Source organism: Danio rerio, chromosome 2, assembly GCF_052040795.2.
Source record: "Danio rerio strain M-AB ecotype USA chromosome 2, GRCz13ab, whole genome shotgun sequence".
Classification (NCBI taxonomy): domain Eukaryota; kingdom Metazoa; phylum Chordata; class Actinopteri; order Cypriniformes; family Danionidae; genus Danio; species Danio rerio.
The window spans coordinates 13,849,139-13,863,406 of record NC_141022.1 but is presented as its reverse complement, the minus strand read 5'-3'; the positions used below and the strand labels follow the sequence as shown (position 1 = coordinate 13,863,406).

Below are 14,268 nucleotides of genomic sequence, written 5' to 3'. Positions count from 1 at the left end.
TGAGCCTTCGCAGAGCTGTAGTCACTCTTTTACCAAAAAAAGGTGATCTTGAAGACATCAGATGCTGGCGTCCAGTCTCCCTACTAGGAGTTGATTACAAGATACTTTCAAAGTGTCTTACGAACAGTATTAAACTTTACATTTCCTCAATAATTCATGCAGATCAATCATACTGCATTCCAAGAAGGTCTATTTTTGATAACATTTTTTTGATTCGGGACTTAATTTCTTTTGCTAAATTACACAATCTCGATGTTGGTTTTCTTTCTTTGGACCAAGAGAAAGCATTTGATCGGGTAGATCATGAATTTCTGTTTAAGTGCCTTAAGGCATTTGGTTTCGGGCCATCTATTATTGCCCATATAAGACTCTTGTACACGGACATACACAGTATGCTAAAAATTAATGGCACTTTAACAAGACCCTTCAGAGTGAGTAGAGGCATACGGCAGGGGTGTGGCCTCTCAGGAATTCTGTATGCCATTTCAATTGAACCTTTACTGATTGCACTAAGAAGTAAGTTGAGTGGTATATCAACAGTTTGCTCATCCCCCTTGGAACTAGCAACAACCAAACTCGCAGCTTATGCAGATGATGTGACTGTTATCATCAGATCAACTCAGGATGTCAAGGACCTGAGTGCTACTCTGGAGGTTTATCAAAAAGCCTCCTCCTCTCGAATTAACTGGGAAAAGTGTGCTTCCTATTTGATAGGAGAATGGGACGATAGAGACCACCCAGTACTCCCCCAGAACTGTTTGTGGAGTCGGGAAGGGTTTAAAGTGCTAGGTGTTTTTCTTGGGACTGATCATTATATTCAGAGGAACTGGGAAGGTATTTTTGAAAAAGTTGTTGGACGTTTGCAAAGGTGGAAATGGATTCTCCCACAATTATCTTATAGAGGAAGAGTGCTTATAATTAACAACTTGGCAGCTTCTATGTTGTGGCACCGCTTAAATGTACTTGAACCACCAAAAGACTTGCTGCAGCGACTACAGAAGATTTTTGTAGATTTTTTTTGGGATGGATACCATTGGCTTCCCCCTGCAATCCTTTACTTGCCAGTTAATGAGGGGGGCCAAGGAGTAATTGATTTGGTAGCTAAGGTTAAAGCTATGAGGCTAAATGCAGTCCAAAACCTACTCTACTCTGTAGATGCTAGACCTTGGGTGTCTTTTGGTCGGGCTCTGCTCAGGTCTTTTGGTGGTTTTGGCCTTGATAGACATCTGTTTCTGTTGTCTTCTTATGATGGACATTTTTCAACTGATTTAAAATTTTACGCTTCTGTGCTAAACATTTGGAAAGGGTTTAAACTGATTAGACATGAAAACAATCATTTTGGTCTTGAAGAACCACTTTTTAATAACTCACTTTTAGAAGTAAATGTTTGCACATACAATACAATTGTTAAAACTTTTATGGAGAAGAAATTGATCAAAGTTTCTGACTTGATAAATACTTCAACTAAAACTTGGAAGTCAGAGGTTGACATTTGCAGTCAGGCCGGCTTCAGATCTGTTAGAATGGTAAAGCAGCTCATTGGTGGGGTGAAAGCCGCTTTTCCCTCTACACTTCTTCTGTTTGTCAACTGTTTCTTGTCTGGAGGTCCTTCTAAAGTACCTTTTCCTAAGTTATTTGTGTCTCCCAAGTGCTGTGTTGACGATGATTGGAAAGAAAAACTTCTGAAATTTTACAACTTACAAGAAATTGACTTTCAGGTGGCAGGAAAGAGAGATCTCTATCAGATTTGTGTTAAAATAGCTTATTTTGAGCAGATTAAAGACAGAGCTGATACAAAGTGGAGAAGATTTTTAACCATCCCTGCTGAACTTCCTCCCTCTTGGAGGCTTTTTTATAAAGGTCCTCTGCCTAAACGATCTGGAGATTTGCAGTGGAGATTATTACATTGTGCATTGCCCACTAATTCTCACACTTCTAAATTCAACCCAAACGTTTCCCCGTCATGCAACTTCTGTTCCTTGCCGGAATCTGTTGTTCATGCTTTCACTGAGTGCTTCAGATTGGATCCATTATTCACTTTATTAAAAGTCATACTACTGAACTTAGGTTTTGTTTTTACCAAAACACTTTTTGTTTTTGGGTGTAAATACTCAAGAGTGCACAGACAAAAGTGTACGGTAGCAAATTTCACAATTGGACAAGCTAAAGTAGCCATCTGGAAATCATGTAGACTAGCTGCTGAGGGGCGAAATGTAAATCTTCTTCAACTTTTCTTAGCCTTGGTGGAATCCAGAATAAGAACAGAACATCGATTCTTTCAAATGACAAATAACTTGCTTGAGTTTGAGTTCAAATGGTGTGTTAATGGGGCCTTAGTGTCAATTTGTGAGGATGGGAAAATAATATTTAATTGGTGATAAATGATTAATTTTTTGTGTAATTATTTATTTTTGTGTATAGCTTATTATTATATATATCTTTTATTTTATTTATGTATATATATTTAGATTTTTGTTTTTCCACCTCTTTTGTCTCCTGAACATGTTTCAGTGTGACTTCGTGTGAGGTGAAATGTAATTTTTGGTTTTAGATGTTTTAATAAAGTGTGTGTCAAAGTCTCTCTCTCTCTCTCTCTCTCTCTCTCTCTCTCTCTCTCTCTCTCTCTCTCTCTCTTTCTCTCTCTCTCTCTCTTTATATATATATATATATATATATATATATATATATATATATATATATATATATATATATATATATATATATATATATATATATATATATATATATATATACTTACCATTACTCAAGTATTAAGATTGTTACTTTTACTTGAGTACAGATTTTGAATACTCTACCCATCTATATAAACATATCTGGGCTGCAATAATTAATGACCAATGTGTGTGCAGGAGTTTGGGATCTTAGCTATCTCTTGACATTTAGCAACATTCTGCCAGCTGGCTCAGACCTGTTTGGTGTGCTGCTGTGTTAGCTTCTTATTTTAGCCTTGCCAATGTTACAAATTCCATAAGGGCAGATAACACTCACTCACAGCAAAGGGTCAGACCTCCAGTTTGTCTGCTGGGACCTGGACTAGTTTGACTTTATCTGATTTGACTTTATCAATTAATAATATTTTTAGGGTTTTGAGTTGTAAATTTAAATAACTGACTTTATTAGAATAACTGACATTCCATTCAGCACATCCTAGTAAACATCCCCACTAGATTGAGACAAAAATGCTATTAAGTAATATGCATTTTAAAATGTGGGACCCTTGATGCAGAGGCAGAAGATTTTTATACAATTCTGTGGCAAATAATCAATGTCATAGTCTGTAAGAAAACACAACTCTGAAAAAACAATCCTAATCTGTCCAAAGTCAGATGAAGCAGAATCAAATTTTGGATTCAAAGCACCACATGGCTAGGCAACCTGAGCTTGTTTGATCTGCGTCAGGAACACCATTTCATGTGACATACAGTGAAGGCCCTCAGGGCGCCACTAATACTCTAACACTTCCAGGCAGACTGATAAATTTCAACCTGTCATATGATTCTTGAAAGTGTCTGTTTGTATATAATATAATATAATATAATATAATATAATATAATATAATATAATATAATATAATATAATATAATATAATATAATATAATTTCATTTTCCAATGAAATGACAACTTATCTAGCATACAAGCAGCGGATGCCCTTCCAGCTGCAACCCATCCCTTTATTAATCTGGGGTCGCCATAGCAGAATGAACCGGCAACTTATCCAGCATATGTTTTATGCAGCGGATGCCCTTCCAGCTGCAACCCATGTCTGGGAAACATCCATACACACTCATTCAAACTCATACACTACAGAAAATTTTGCCTACGCAATTCACCTGTACTGCATGTCTTTGGACTGTGGGGGAAACCACAGCACCCGGAGGAAACCCACATGAATGCTGGGAGAACATGCAAACTCCACACAGAAATGACAACTGACCCAGCCGAGGCTCAAACCAGCGCCCTTTTTGCTGTAAAGCAGGGGTCACCAATCTCGTTCCTGGAGGGCCGGTGTCCCTGCAGGGATTAGCACCAACTCGCCTCAACACACCTGCCTGGATGTTTCAAGTATACCTAGTAAGACCTTGATTAGCTTGTTCAGGTGTGTTTGATTAGGGTTGGAGCTAAAATGTGCAGGACACCGGCCCTCCAGGAACAAGTTTGGTGACCACTGCTGTAAGGGGACAGCACTACCTACTGTGCCACCACATCGCCCCATATTATAATATAATATAATATAATATAATATAATATAATATAATATAATATAATATAATATAATATAATATAATATACTGAACTTCGGCGATGCGGTGGCACAGTGGGATCTTTTAGTGTCAAAGCAATATGTCACCTAACTGACCAGGGGTGCGTTTCCCAAAACCAATAGCCAACTAAGGTTGCAAGTTCCATTGTTACAAGCATAGTTTGTTGATTTGCTTTTTTTCCAAATTCATCATTCCAACGAACATTCGCAAACTGCGTCGCAAACTTGAGCACTGGCAACTACAGCTCTGGAGCTGTACTTTAAACATTGTTCCTGGCTGTGTTCTATTCCAAATTATCCCCTTATGCCCTATTCAATTAGAACATTCTAACATTCAAAGTTGAAATTATTAAAAATAAAAAAGCATTAAAGTCATCTTTCTTGGGTGTAATTTGCTTTCAAACTATTTTTACCAGTTCAGTTTTAGCGATCTTCATGTTTACAATCGTGCTCCCTTCGCAGTGCATTTTGAAAACATTGATGTTGTTTTGAACACAGCCTCATGGCAAAAGCTTTAACCTAGGTGACCTATTATTTAAAAGCGGAATTTATGTTACGTCTTACTCTCCAAAGCTTGTGAAAACAAAAAGCATACGTTAATTCTTTGAATTTATAGTAGGTTATTTATTAAGTAGGCTATCTGTACTGTATATGACATGGGCCTGCTTGTTAGAACTTTCTGCAGTGGTTTACATCTGTTAAATTTTAAAAGTAGAAAAATAAACAATTTAAAATAAGCAATATCCTACTTAATAATAATAATTATTACTATTATTATCATCATAATCATCGTTAATATTATTATTAAAGTATGATTTTTTCCTTTCTAATAAATAATAAATATTACATTTCATTATAATAAATAGCCTCATTATTTTTTATATGATTTATATAATATTAGAATACATGTTAGCTTTTTTAAGTGATATGTTTTAGAATAAAATATGTAATGTTCAACTTCTCAATAATATTAGTAAAGCAAGGATATTCCCTACTTGCCATTTACATATATTACAATTAATATGGAAAGCGAGTGCATGTTTTTACCAAATCTATATGAATTTTACTTTAAAGGGGTGTGCGTGTAAAAAATTGTAATTTGAACAAAGAAGTTATGGATTCTTCTCTAAAGAAGTGGTTACTTCACCCAGTTTAGAGCATAATTATGGGCGTTTTACGTAACAATTAACGTAGTTCAAGCAATGGATCTGCAACAGAGAAACTATGCGTTTTGGGATACACTCGTCACTACATCGTTCTTTTCCCAAGTGATGCATCGTAATATGATAGTTCAGCCGCGAGTTATGACGTTGTTTGAGAAACGCACCCCAGGATGTTCTGTTGTTGGATGTAAAATCAAATCTATGTGGGCGAAGCAGTGGGGCAGTAGATAGTGCTGTTGCCTCACAGCAAGAAGGTTGCTGGGTCGCTGGTTCGAGCCTCGGCTCAGTTGGCGTTTCTGTGTGAAGTTTGCATGTTCTCCCTGCATTTGCATGGGTTTCCTCCGGGTTCTCCAGTTTCCCCCACAGTCCAAAGACATGCGGTATAGGTGAATTGGGTAGGCTAAATTGTCCGTGGTGTGTGAATGTGTGTGTGTGGATGTTTCCCAGAGATGGGTTGCGGCTTGTAGGGCAACTGCTGCGTAAAAAAAAAAAACTTGCTGGATAAGTTGGTGGTTCATTTCGCTGTGGCAACCTTGGATTAATAAAGGGACTAAGCCGACTAAAAAATGAATGAATGAATGTAATCTGTGTAAGTTTATAAATATATTCAGATTTTTTGTAAATTGAATTCATAGAGGTATCAAATAAAACCTGACTGACATCAAAAGAAATAAATGTGTTGACTGAGTCTTCAGTTTCATGCCTTGCTCCTATTGTAAAAACAGTCAGATGATTGTTTGCATCATAGAAACAAAGGTATCAGCTCACAGTTTTGGGGTGAAACTTGAAACAAAATAGGTCTCAAATGAGACCAACTGATGACAACTGATTAATTCAATATTACATTATAGGGATGCTCAGTGTGGACAATGAAACTTACTTTTCATCTTCACTGGACCATCTAGGCCCTCTCTTTTAATAACCTTGGTATATAAAAACAATGGCCAAGCAAGTAGATCATTAATTACAGATCTAGCTCAAATCAAAACATTGATCAAAGAACCTTGTGCAAAATATACAGTATATACACAAGCAATGGCTGCTTCATAATAGTACAAAGGTAGACTTGAATATTTCACTACCAGACAAATATGAATACTGTTATGTCTAACTGAATCCTCTATATACATATAATTAGTAGCATACCAGATGACAACTCTGACTGCTGTCTCCTAGTGTGCATCCCCTCATCTCTGAGCCTCTTGGTCCGACGCAAACTGCCAAACCTCTTCATGGGAACCAGTGGGCCTCACATCCAGCCTGAAGATCAACCATACCCCCCACGGAAACAATAACGTGCTAAACAAAGATCCTTTTTGATGATGAAGAACTCAACACCTGTGAAGCCAGAGTAGAGTTCAGAAGAGAACCTGATCGAGCTGACAAAGCAGAGTCATGAATGAGAAGTTTGCCTTATACCCTGTAGGTGTTTGAATCTCTTCAAATATGCCACATATCCTGGCAGTCCACTTGGAATTTTTAATAACTTTTATAGAAATAGAATCTCCTGATTTCCCATTTACAAAGAATACACACTGTCACTTCAAAGAAATCCTTCACCTAGCTTTCTGTGTCAGTTGAGCAGACCCAGCTCACAAAGCAGATTTGCTTAGTTCCCCATGTGTCGCAGATTGTCTCAGAAGTGATGACTTTTTAAATAATCTGTCCGCTCTATCTGTCTCTCTATCTTTCTCCTTTGTGTGTGTGTTTATGGTGAGTAACTACCCTACCCTCTCTGCGGAAAGTTGTCAGGTGCAGCTGTGTGTCTCTTTAAAATAGCATACACGGCAGGAAGCTGTAAATGGAGACCAGGCAACACAAGCCAGCTACACTATTGGTTTAGTCCTGCACATGTCGTGCCCTTTTGCTTGGCGACTGAATTCACATACATACAGACACAAAATGTAGTTTATTCTGCTATTTTGATTGTATCCAATCATATCTCCTTTTGTTTCAACTGTTTACTATTTTATCCATCCGCAGGCTGCATCTATAACTGCTTGTTTAATAGTACAAGTTATTTATATAGAAACTAATATTAACTTTAAGCAAAGTTTAAGAGAGATTCTTAACAAGACAACTGATTGAGATCATACAAATACAATTCTGTGCAATAATAACAACAGCCAAAATGACTCCCCTTAACCACTGATTCAGCCCTGGTGAGTCTCCAAGGGTATGATGAAACTGTTATGATCACCAGCAGTGTTGCCCTTGCAGGCTGCTGGCCATGGAACAACTAAAAGGCCAATTGTCCCATTACTTTTGGTCCCTTAACAGGAAGGAGGCAAACTGTTGTAACCCCTACATTGTTGCAACATATTGATATGCGATGTAGTTTTTTCAACTTTTGACCAATTTGAGTGAGAAATAAATTATAACAAAATCATAACAAACTTTATTGGCAAAACAGACATTTTACATGGCTATTACATAGACGCTGAAGGAAACATGAATATTATTAAAATCTGTGACAGGTGTAAGTACCTAACTCAAATCATACAAAATATTTCAGTTAATTTGCATATTAAAAGTTATTATGTTAACGGGCAACTATGATGCAAAATAAACTTTTGGAAGCTGTTTGGACCGAACTGTGTGTAGGTATAGTGTGTTAACACTCATATTAGAGTCATATAAACACAAAAAGTTTCTCTCTCTCTCTCTCTTTCTCTTTTATAATTTCCGATATTAAAATCCCAGCAATTCTGTGGCCCACCACAACATAACGTAGCAGTCTGGTTTTCCCTGCCCACTGAATAGACTGACAGCTGCATATTACCATGTCTCCATAGTAACATGTATAATTTTATCTACAAGGCAGGGTTTGCAAAGAAACTGGGTGTGGCAAGTCGAATATCACATCACCATGGTCCTCAATGCACAACAGGTGCACCACCATCATGCCCAATCAACCATGGCTGCAGCTCATTATGAGAGGCATATATAAGGAAACCAAAGGAAGACTTCAGTGAGCTGTATTCTAAAAAGAACACTCCAAATTAACCTTCTCTCTCTTATGCCTCACAGACTCAGGTGGCTGATTGGAGTGTACCCTGCTAACCCTTTAACTACATGGCATTTATCACCAAAAAGCATGGCATGCACCTAGGAGTTGGAGAAAGCACCAGACCAGTTACCACATACACACTGGATTCATTGTAAATAAACAGCCCTCTGGGGCTTTCACCTGACTTTATAGCGTGTGTGTTTTTCCCCACACTGGAATTAAAAGACTTGTTCCAGTTATCTGTGATAGCTGCACTTCAATACTTAGTTTAAACTAATTAAAATGTTTTTTAAAAGTGCATTTAAAAGAAATAAATAAATCACAATGTAATTTATAATAGCTGGCATCAACTGCATAGTGTCAGTACAACTAGAAACGAGGATGCTTTAATCCCATTTTCTGGTCAATAAACTAGGTTGATTTTGTACAATAGCAAAATATACAGTGGTGTATCGTATCCTCTCACATTTTCCATGAGTAGACGTGCAAAAACAGTGCAAAGTTAAACGTGTGTGTGTGTGTGTGTGTGTGTGTGTGTGTGGACTGCAAACTTTGTAATGGCATTGTGTTTGACTCAACACTACAAAATAATAATTGGGAAACTTTCTTGCTTAGGCTTATTGTGATATTTCTCATAAGCAGATTTCCTGCTTCATTTTTGCATGAGCAGAATGATGGGCGAGGAGAACCAGTGCATTTGTCTTTAAAGGCACAGGCTACAAAAACAACTGCAACTTCGTCAGACCCCAAAATGTATTTTTAAGCAGGGTGTAATAAGTGATCAGATGGTAATTTTGAGCTGAAATTCTGGAGACACTAAAGACTCAACTTGCATCTTGTAAAAGTACATTAGGAGCCTGTACAGCTTAATTTAATTATTTTCTGAAACATTTACCTTTTTTTTTTTTTATTATTTTCTTACATACAAAAAGAATGCAAATCATTAGTTACTCAATGAAGTCAGATTAAACACAACACAATCCCTAACCTTTTAAGCAGAACATTGTTTGATGCTTTAAAAAAAATCTATTACCCTGTAAAAAATAACTTTTGTGATCCATTAGTACTTTTGTAAATGCTGTAATTTATCCACGCATGCTTTAACACAAAACAGACAACCCATGAATATTCATATATTCTCCACCCAGTGACATTTTCTGTCGAAAAGAGTTTCAGAATTCTGCCTGTCAGTCAGGTCGATAAAGTTTTGTCAATTATTACTACGAAAAAACGAAAAAAAGCTATGCCTAGAAAAATTTAATAAACAGTATACAGAATCTCTAACCTCAAACTTTATCTTCCTACTTTATTTTCAAAGTTCATATTACTTGATTAATGCTGTCAGTGGGCTATTATTTTAAAATAAGCCCTATGTCACAGCACTTATAAATGACTACATCTAGCCACATTGAGGAGTGGAGGCACGATTCGCTAAAATGGAGCATTTTTAAGAGTCATTTGTTCCAACTGCATTTTAAAGACACAATTTATTTTCATTAGAGAGTTTCGAGGCCCTAACACTGATGCTTAGCCCATTATGTTGTTGCTGTATGCATGCTTGGTCAACACATGTTTTGGTATCATGAAAAATGTTTTTAAAAATCCTCTGTCAAGTCCAATTCATCCAGCTTTACGTACAGCATTGTGTTAAAGTTTAAAGAATACCAATATGCAATTTTTTTGATAAACCATGTTATTTATTGGAAAGTTAATTATCCATAAATTGAATTGCAAGACTTGCAACAGTATCTAAATACAATTTCAACATTTAATAGGCTAATTAGAGTGGTTTAATTTCCTAGAATTTATATTCTTTAAAATATATATATATTTAATATTAATATCTATTTTATTTTCATGTGCCCTCTCATTTTCTTTATACCTCTATTTCGCTTTATTATAGCTTTGTTATTGTTAGGATAACGTTCGAGGTTACTAAAGTAACCCTTCGTTCCCCGAGGAGGGGAACGGAAGCACTATAAGTGGATTTGATTGTAAAATCCACGCATTGGGAGGTTCGGTTCAGAAGCTACTCGTCTGAAAGAGTATTGAACAGGCCAATTAAGAATGAATTGGCAGCGCAAGCCTGCGCAGGTGAGCGGCATAAGCAATCAACTGAGTATATAAGCTCACCTGGCGCCAGCAGACGCTATCCTTTTTAAGCTGAAGAGACTTTCAACAGCTAAGGGACAGTCATTATGGCGACGGAGTATAGTGCTTCCGTTCCCCTCCTCGGGGAACGAAGGGTTACTTTAGTAACCTCGAACGTTCCCCTTCGGGGGGAACTTCAGCACTATAAGTGGATTTGATTGTAAAATCCACGCATTGGGAGCCCATTGAAAGCGCCATAATGACTGCACCTTACCAACACCCCCGATGAGGAGATAGTCAAGCAAGCGTGACGCACCCACATCATGGGGGGCGCGGTCCTCCAACGTGTCCCTGGCCCTAATTTATCCTACTTCAACAGAAGTTTTACGGATTTATATATATTTTTTGGGAAGTCGTGAGCATCTAGATAATTCTAGGAAAATACGACAGTACGTTGGGAAGTGTGCAATCCCGATAGGGAGGACGCTGCGGAGGCCATCCGTTACCCAAGGGGGGATAGATGGCAGAATTTACATATGGACTAGCCCTAAAAAGGGGGAGTACGCATAGCAAAAGAGTGGTTAGCGGGGAGGGAAGACACGGGTCCGCCCAGGGGGGGGGACTTAACCGTGGCGGAATAAGCATATGGGATCGCCTAGTGGGGATCACGCATAGCAGGCACCTTTACCCAAAACGCGGGCTGACCAGCGGGCAGACCTACAACGTAGTGGGCCAGCAAGTGACTCCTCCGCTGAGTCAGTGCTGGGGGCCACGGAGGAATCTGCAGGGCTCACCTGACGGGGAACTTTACTGACAGATAAAAAGGCGCACGTATCTCCGTGTTAGGGAAAATGGCGCAGCAAGCGTGTTTCAACACCCTACCGAATTGTTTCCTCAATCACCAAGGGTTACCTAATACCCTTGAGGAAACCGGCTCCACTCGCAGATTGTAAAACCTTGCAAATGTGTTGGGTGTCACCCAGCCCGCAGCTCTACAGATGTCTGTTAGAGGGGCGCCGCGTGCGCGCGGTCGAGAGGATGCGAAGCTCCGAGTGGAGTGCGCACGCGCTCTTGGGGGACGCGGCTCATCTCGGCTCTGATAGTGAAAGAAAGGCATCCACAATCTAGTGGGAACTTATTTCGGTACGGCACTTCCCTGCTGCCGACCGCTATAACAGACGAAGAGCTGCTCAGATGATCTAAACTCTGAGTGCGGTCCGGATAATACGCAAAACGCGAACTGGACAATAAAGAAGGGCTGGGTCTGCCTCCTCCGAGGGCAGCGCTTGCAGGCTCACTACCTCGTATTAAAACGGAGTGGTAGGAACCTTGGGCACATATCGCGGGCGGGGTCTCAGGACGTGAGAGAAGCCAGCCCAATTACAGGCACGAGTCACTGACCGAAAAATGCCTCTGGGTCCCCGACCCTCTAATCGATATCAACGCGACCAGCAGAGCTGTCTTCAGGGACAGAAAGATACTGAGTCGAGGATCGAAGGGATCTGACGCGGCTTGTGTAGCGAGGGCGAGATCCTAAGAGGGCATGAGAGGGGGCGGGGTGGATTAATTCGCTTAACGCCCCTGAGGAACCGGATGATGAGGTTATGCGTTCCCACGGTGCTGCCAGCCACCGCGTTATGAGAGCGGAGATGGCAGCCACGTAACCTTGAGTGTGGAGGGCGACAGCCTGCTCTCCAACTTCTCTCGGCGTAAAGAAAGCACAACGCTGATCTGGCAAATTACGGGGGTCTTCTCAGCGAGAGACACACCATTCAGTGAATAGACTCCACGTCAGGGCATAGGCGTGCTCGGGGAGGGGGCTCTAGCCCGAGTGACGGTATTAGCCACCGCAATCGGAGGTTACCTAAGTCTTCCTTGCGTCTAAAAATCTCTTCAAAGATCGGCGAGGGTGCCAGGTGGTGCCCTGTCCCTGAGAGAGTAGGTGCTCTCTCGAAGGGACTGCCAGGGGAGGGCTATTGCGAGGGAGAGCTCTGACATCCAGGTCCGGTTGAGCCAGAGGGGCGCAACCAACAACCTGTTCCTCGTCCTCCCTGACCTTGCACAGTAACTGCGCGAGCAGGCTCACTGGGGGAAACGCGTATTTGCGCGTGCCCCGAGGCCAGCTGTAAGCCAGTGCATCCGTGCAGAGAGCACTCGGTCAGGGAAAGAACAACTGGCAATGAGCGATCTCGGGGGAAGCAACAGATCGATCTGGGCTTCCCCGAATCGCGCCCATATCAGCTGAACAGACTCGGGGTGGAGTCTCCATTCTCCAGGACGCAAGGCTGCCGTGAGAGCGCATCGGCTGCACGGTTGAGCTTGCCTGAATATGAATGGCGTGCAGCGATTTCAGCCGCGGATGACTCCAGAGGAGCAGACGGCGGGCGAGCTGAGACATGCGGCGAGAGCGCATACCCCCTATACGGCTGATATACGCCACCGCCGCCGTACTGTCCGTCCTGACCAGCACGTGTTGCCGCTCCAGCACCGGAAAAAAACGGTGGAGAGCGAGGAACACTGCCAACAGCTCCAGGCGATATGCCAATGCAACTGGGTACCTTTCCACAGGTCCGCAGCCGCATACCCGCAATGCACAGCCCCCCAGCCCGTGTTGGAAGCGTCTGCTGAAACGACAACAAGACTGGACGCCTGTTCTAGAGACACCCAGGCCTGTAGGAACGAGGGGTCGCTCCAAGGGCTGAGGGCGCGGCGACACAGCGCAGTAACAGAGACTCGGTGTGCGCGCGCGTGCCATGCGCGTCTGGGGACTCGATCGTGATCAGCCAGTGCTGAAGTGGTCTCATATAGAATAATCCGAGCGGCATGAAGCGGCTGCGGATGCCATATGCCCCAGGAGCCTCTGAAATAGTTTCAGTGGGACCACTGTTTTACTGTCGAGCTCTCTCAGACAGTACAGCATCAGCTGAGCGCGCTCTCCGGAGAGGCGTGCTGCCATGGTGACCGAGTCCAACTCCAGCCCGAGAGAAGAGATCCTCTGCACGGGGGCGAGTTTGCTCTTTTCTCGGCTGACCTGAAACCCCCACAGGTGGAAGTGCCAGAGCACTTTGTCTCTGTGCATAATCAACTGCTCCGAGAGAGGGCAAAAATCAGCCAGTCGTAAAGAAATCGAGTATGCAGATGCCCGCGAGCCGAAGGGGCGCTGAGGCACCCTCCGCGGGCTTGGTGAGGACCCGCGGAGACAGAGAGAGCCCGAAAGGGAGGGCTTTGTATTGCCAAGCTCGACCTTCAAACGCAAACCGCAGAAACTGTCGGTGGCGAGGAAGAGTGGAGACATGGAAATACGCGTCCATCAGGTCTAATGCTGCAGACCAACCCAGAGGACGAACGCACCGGAGGATGCGCTTCTGCGTGAGCATTCTGAACGGCAGCTTGTGCAGGCAGCGGTTCAAAACGCGCAGATCTAGGATTGGCCATGACCCACCGCTCTTTTTGGGCACGATGAAGTGTGGGCTGTAAAACCCGCTCTCCATCTCGGCTGGAGGGAGCGGCTCGATTGCATCCTTCGCCAGGAGGACAGCAATCTCCTCTCGCAAGACAGGGGCGGACAGGGGGCTGACCCTGGTGAATACACACCCGTGACTTGGGGGGCCGTTTCGCGAACTGAATCGCATAGCCGAGTCTGATTGTGCGTATGAGCCACCGCGAAGAGCTGGCCCGCGCTAACCAGGCAGGCAGAGCTCCCGCTAATGGACTCATCGCT

At 41.9% G+C, this 14,268-nt stretch overlaps 2 protein-coding genes across 15 annotated transcripts in view; one reads left to right on the top strand and one right to left on the bottom strand.

The window, feature by feature from the left end:
• LOC147846232 (uncharacterized) overlaps positions 1 to 14,268 on the top strand; it is an 849,179-nt gene that overhangs the window by 422,948 nt on the left and 411,963 nt on the right. The gene's annotated exons all lie outside the window — the stretch shown is intronic.
• The window catches only part of prkag2b (protein kinase, AMP-activated, gamma 2 non-catalytic subunit b), a 105,522-nt gene that overhangs the window by 62,849 nt on the left and 28,405 nt on the right, over positions 1 to 14,268 (bottom strand). For 4 of the 14 annotated variants that reach the window (XR_015478299.1, XR_015478301.1, XR_015478302.1 and 1 more), the window contains exon 1: positions 6,593 to 7,148. The exons of 7 other annotated variants lie outside the window; for them this stretch is intronic. Coding sequence is in view for 3 of the 7 variants with exons in the window: in XM_087240542.1 (XP_087096668.1) it covers positions 6,593 to 6,637 (45 nt within the window). In the remaining 4 variants the exon portion in view is untranslated. Of the gene's footprint in view, positions 1 to 6,592; positions 7,149 to 14,268 lie in introns of those variants that run through there. 3 more of the 14 variants (XR_015478300.1, XM_087240540.1, XM_087240541.1) reach the window with 1 other exon arrangement.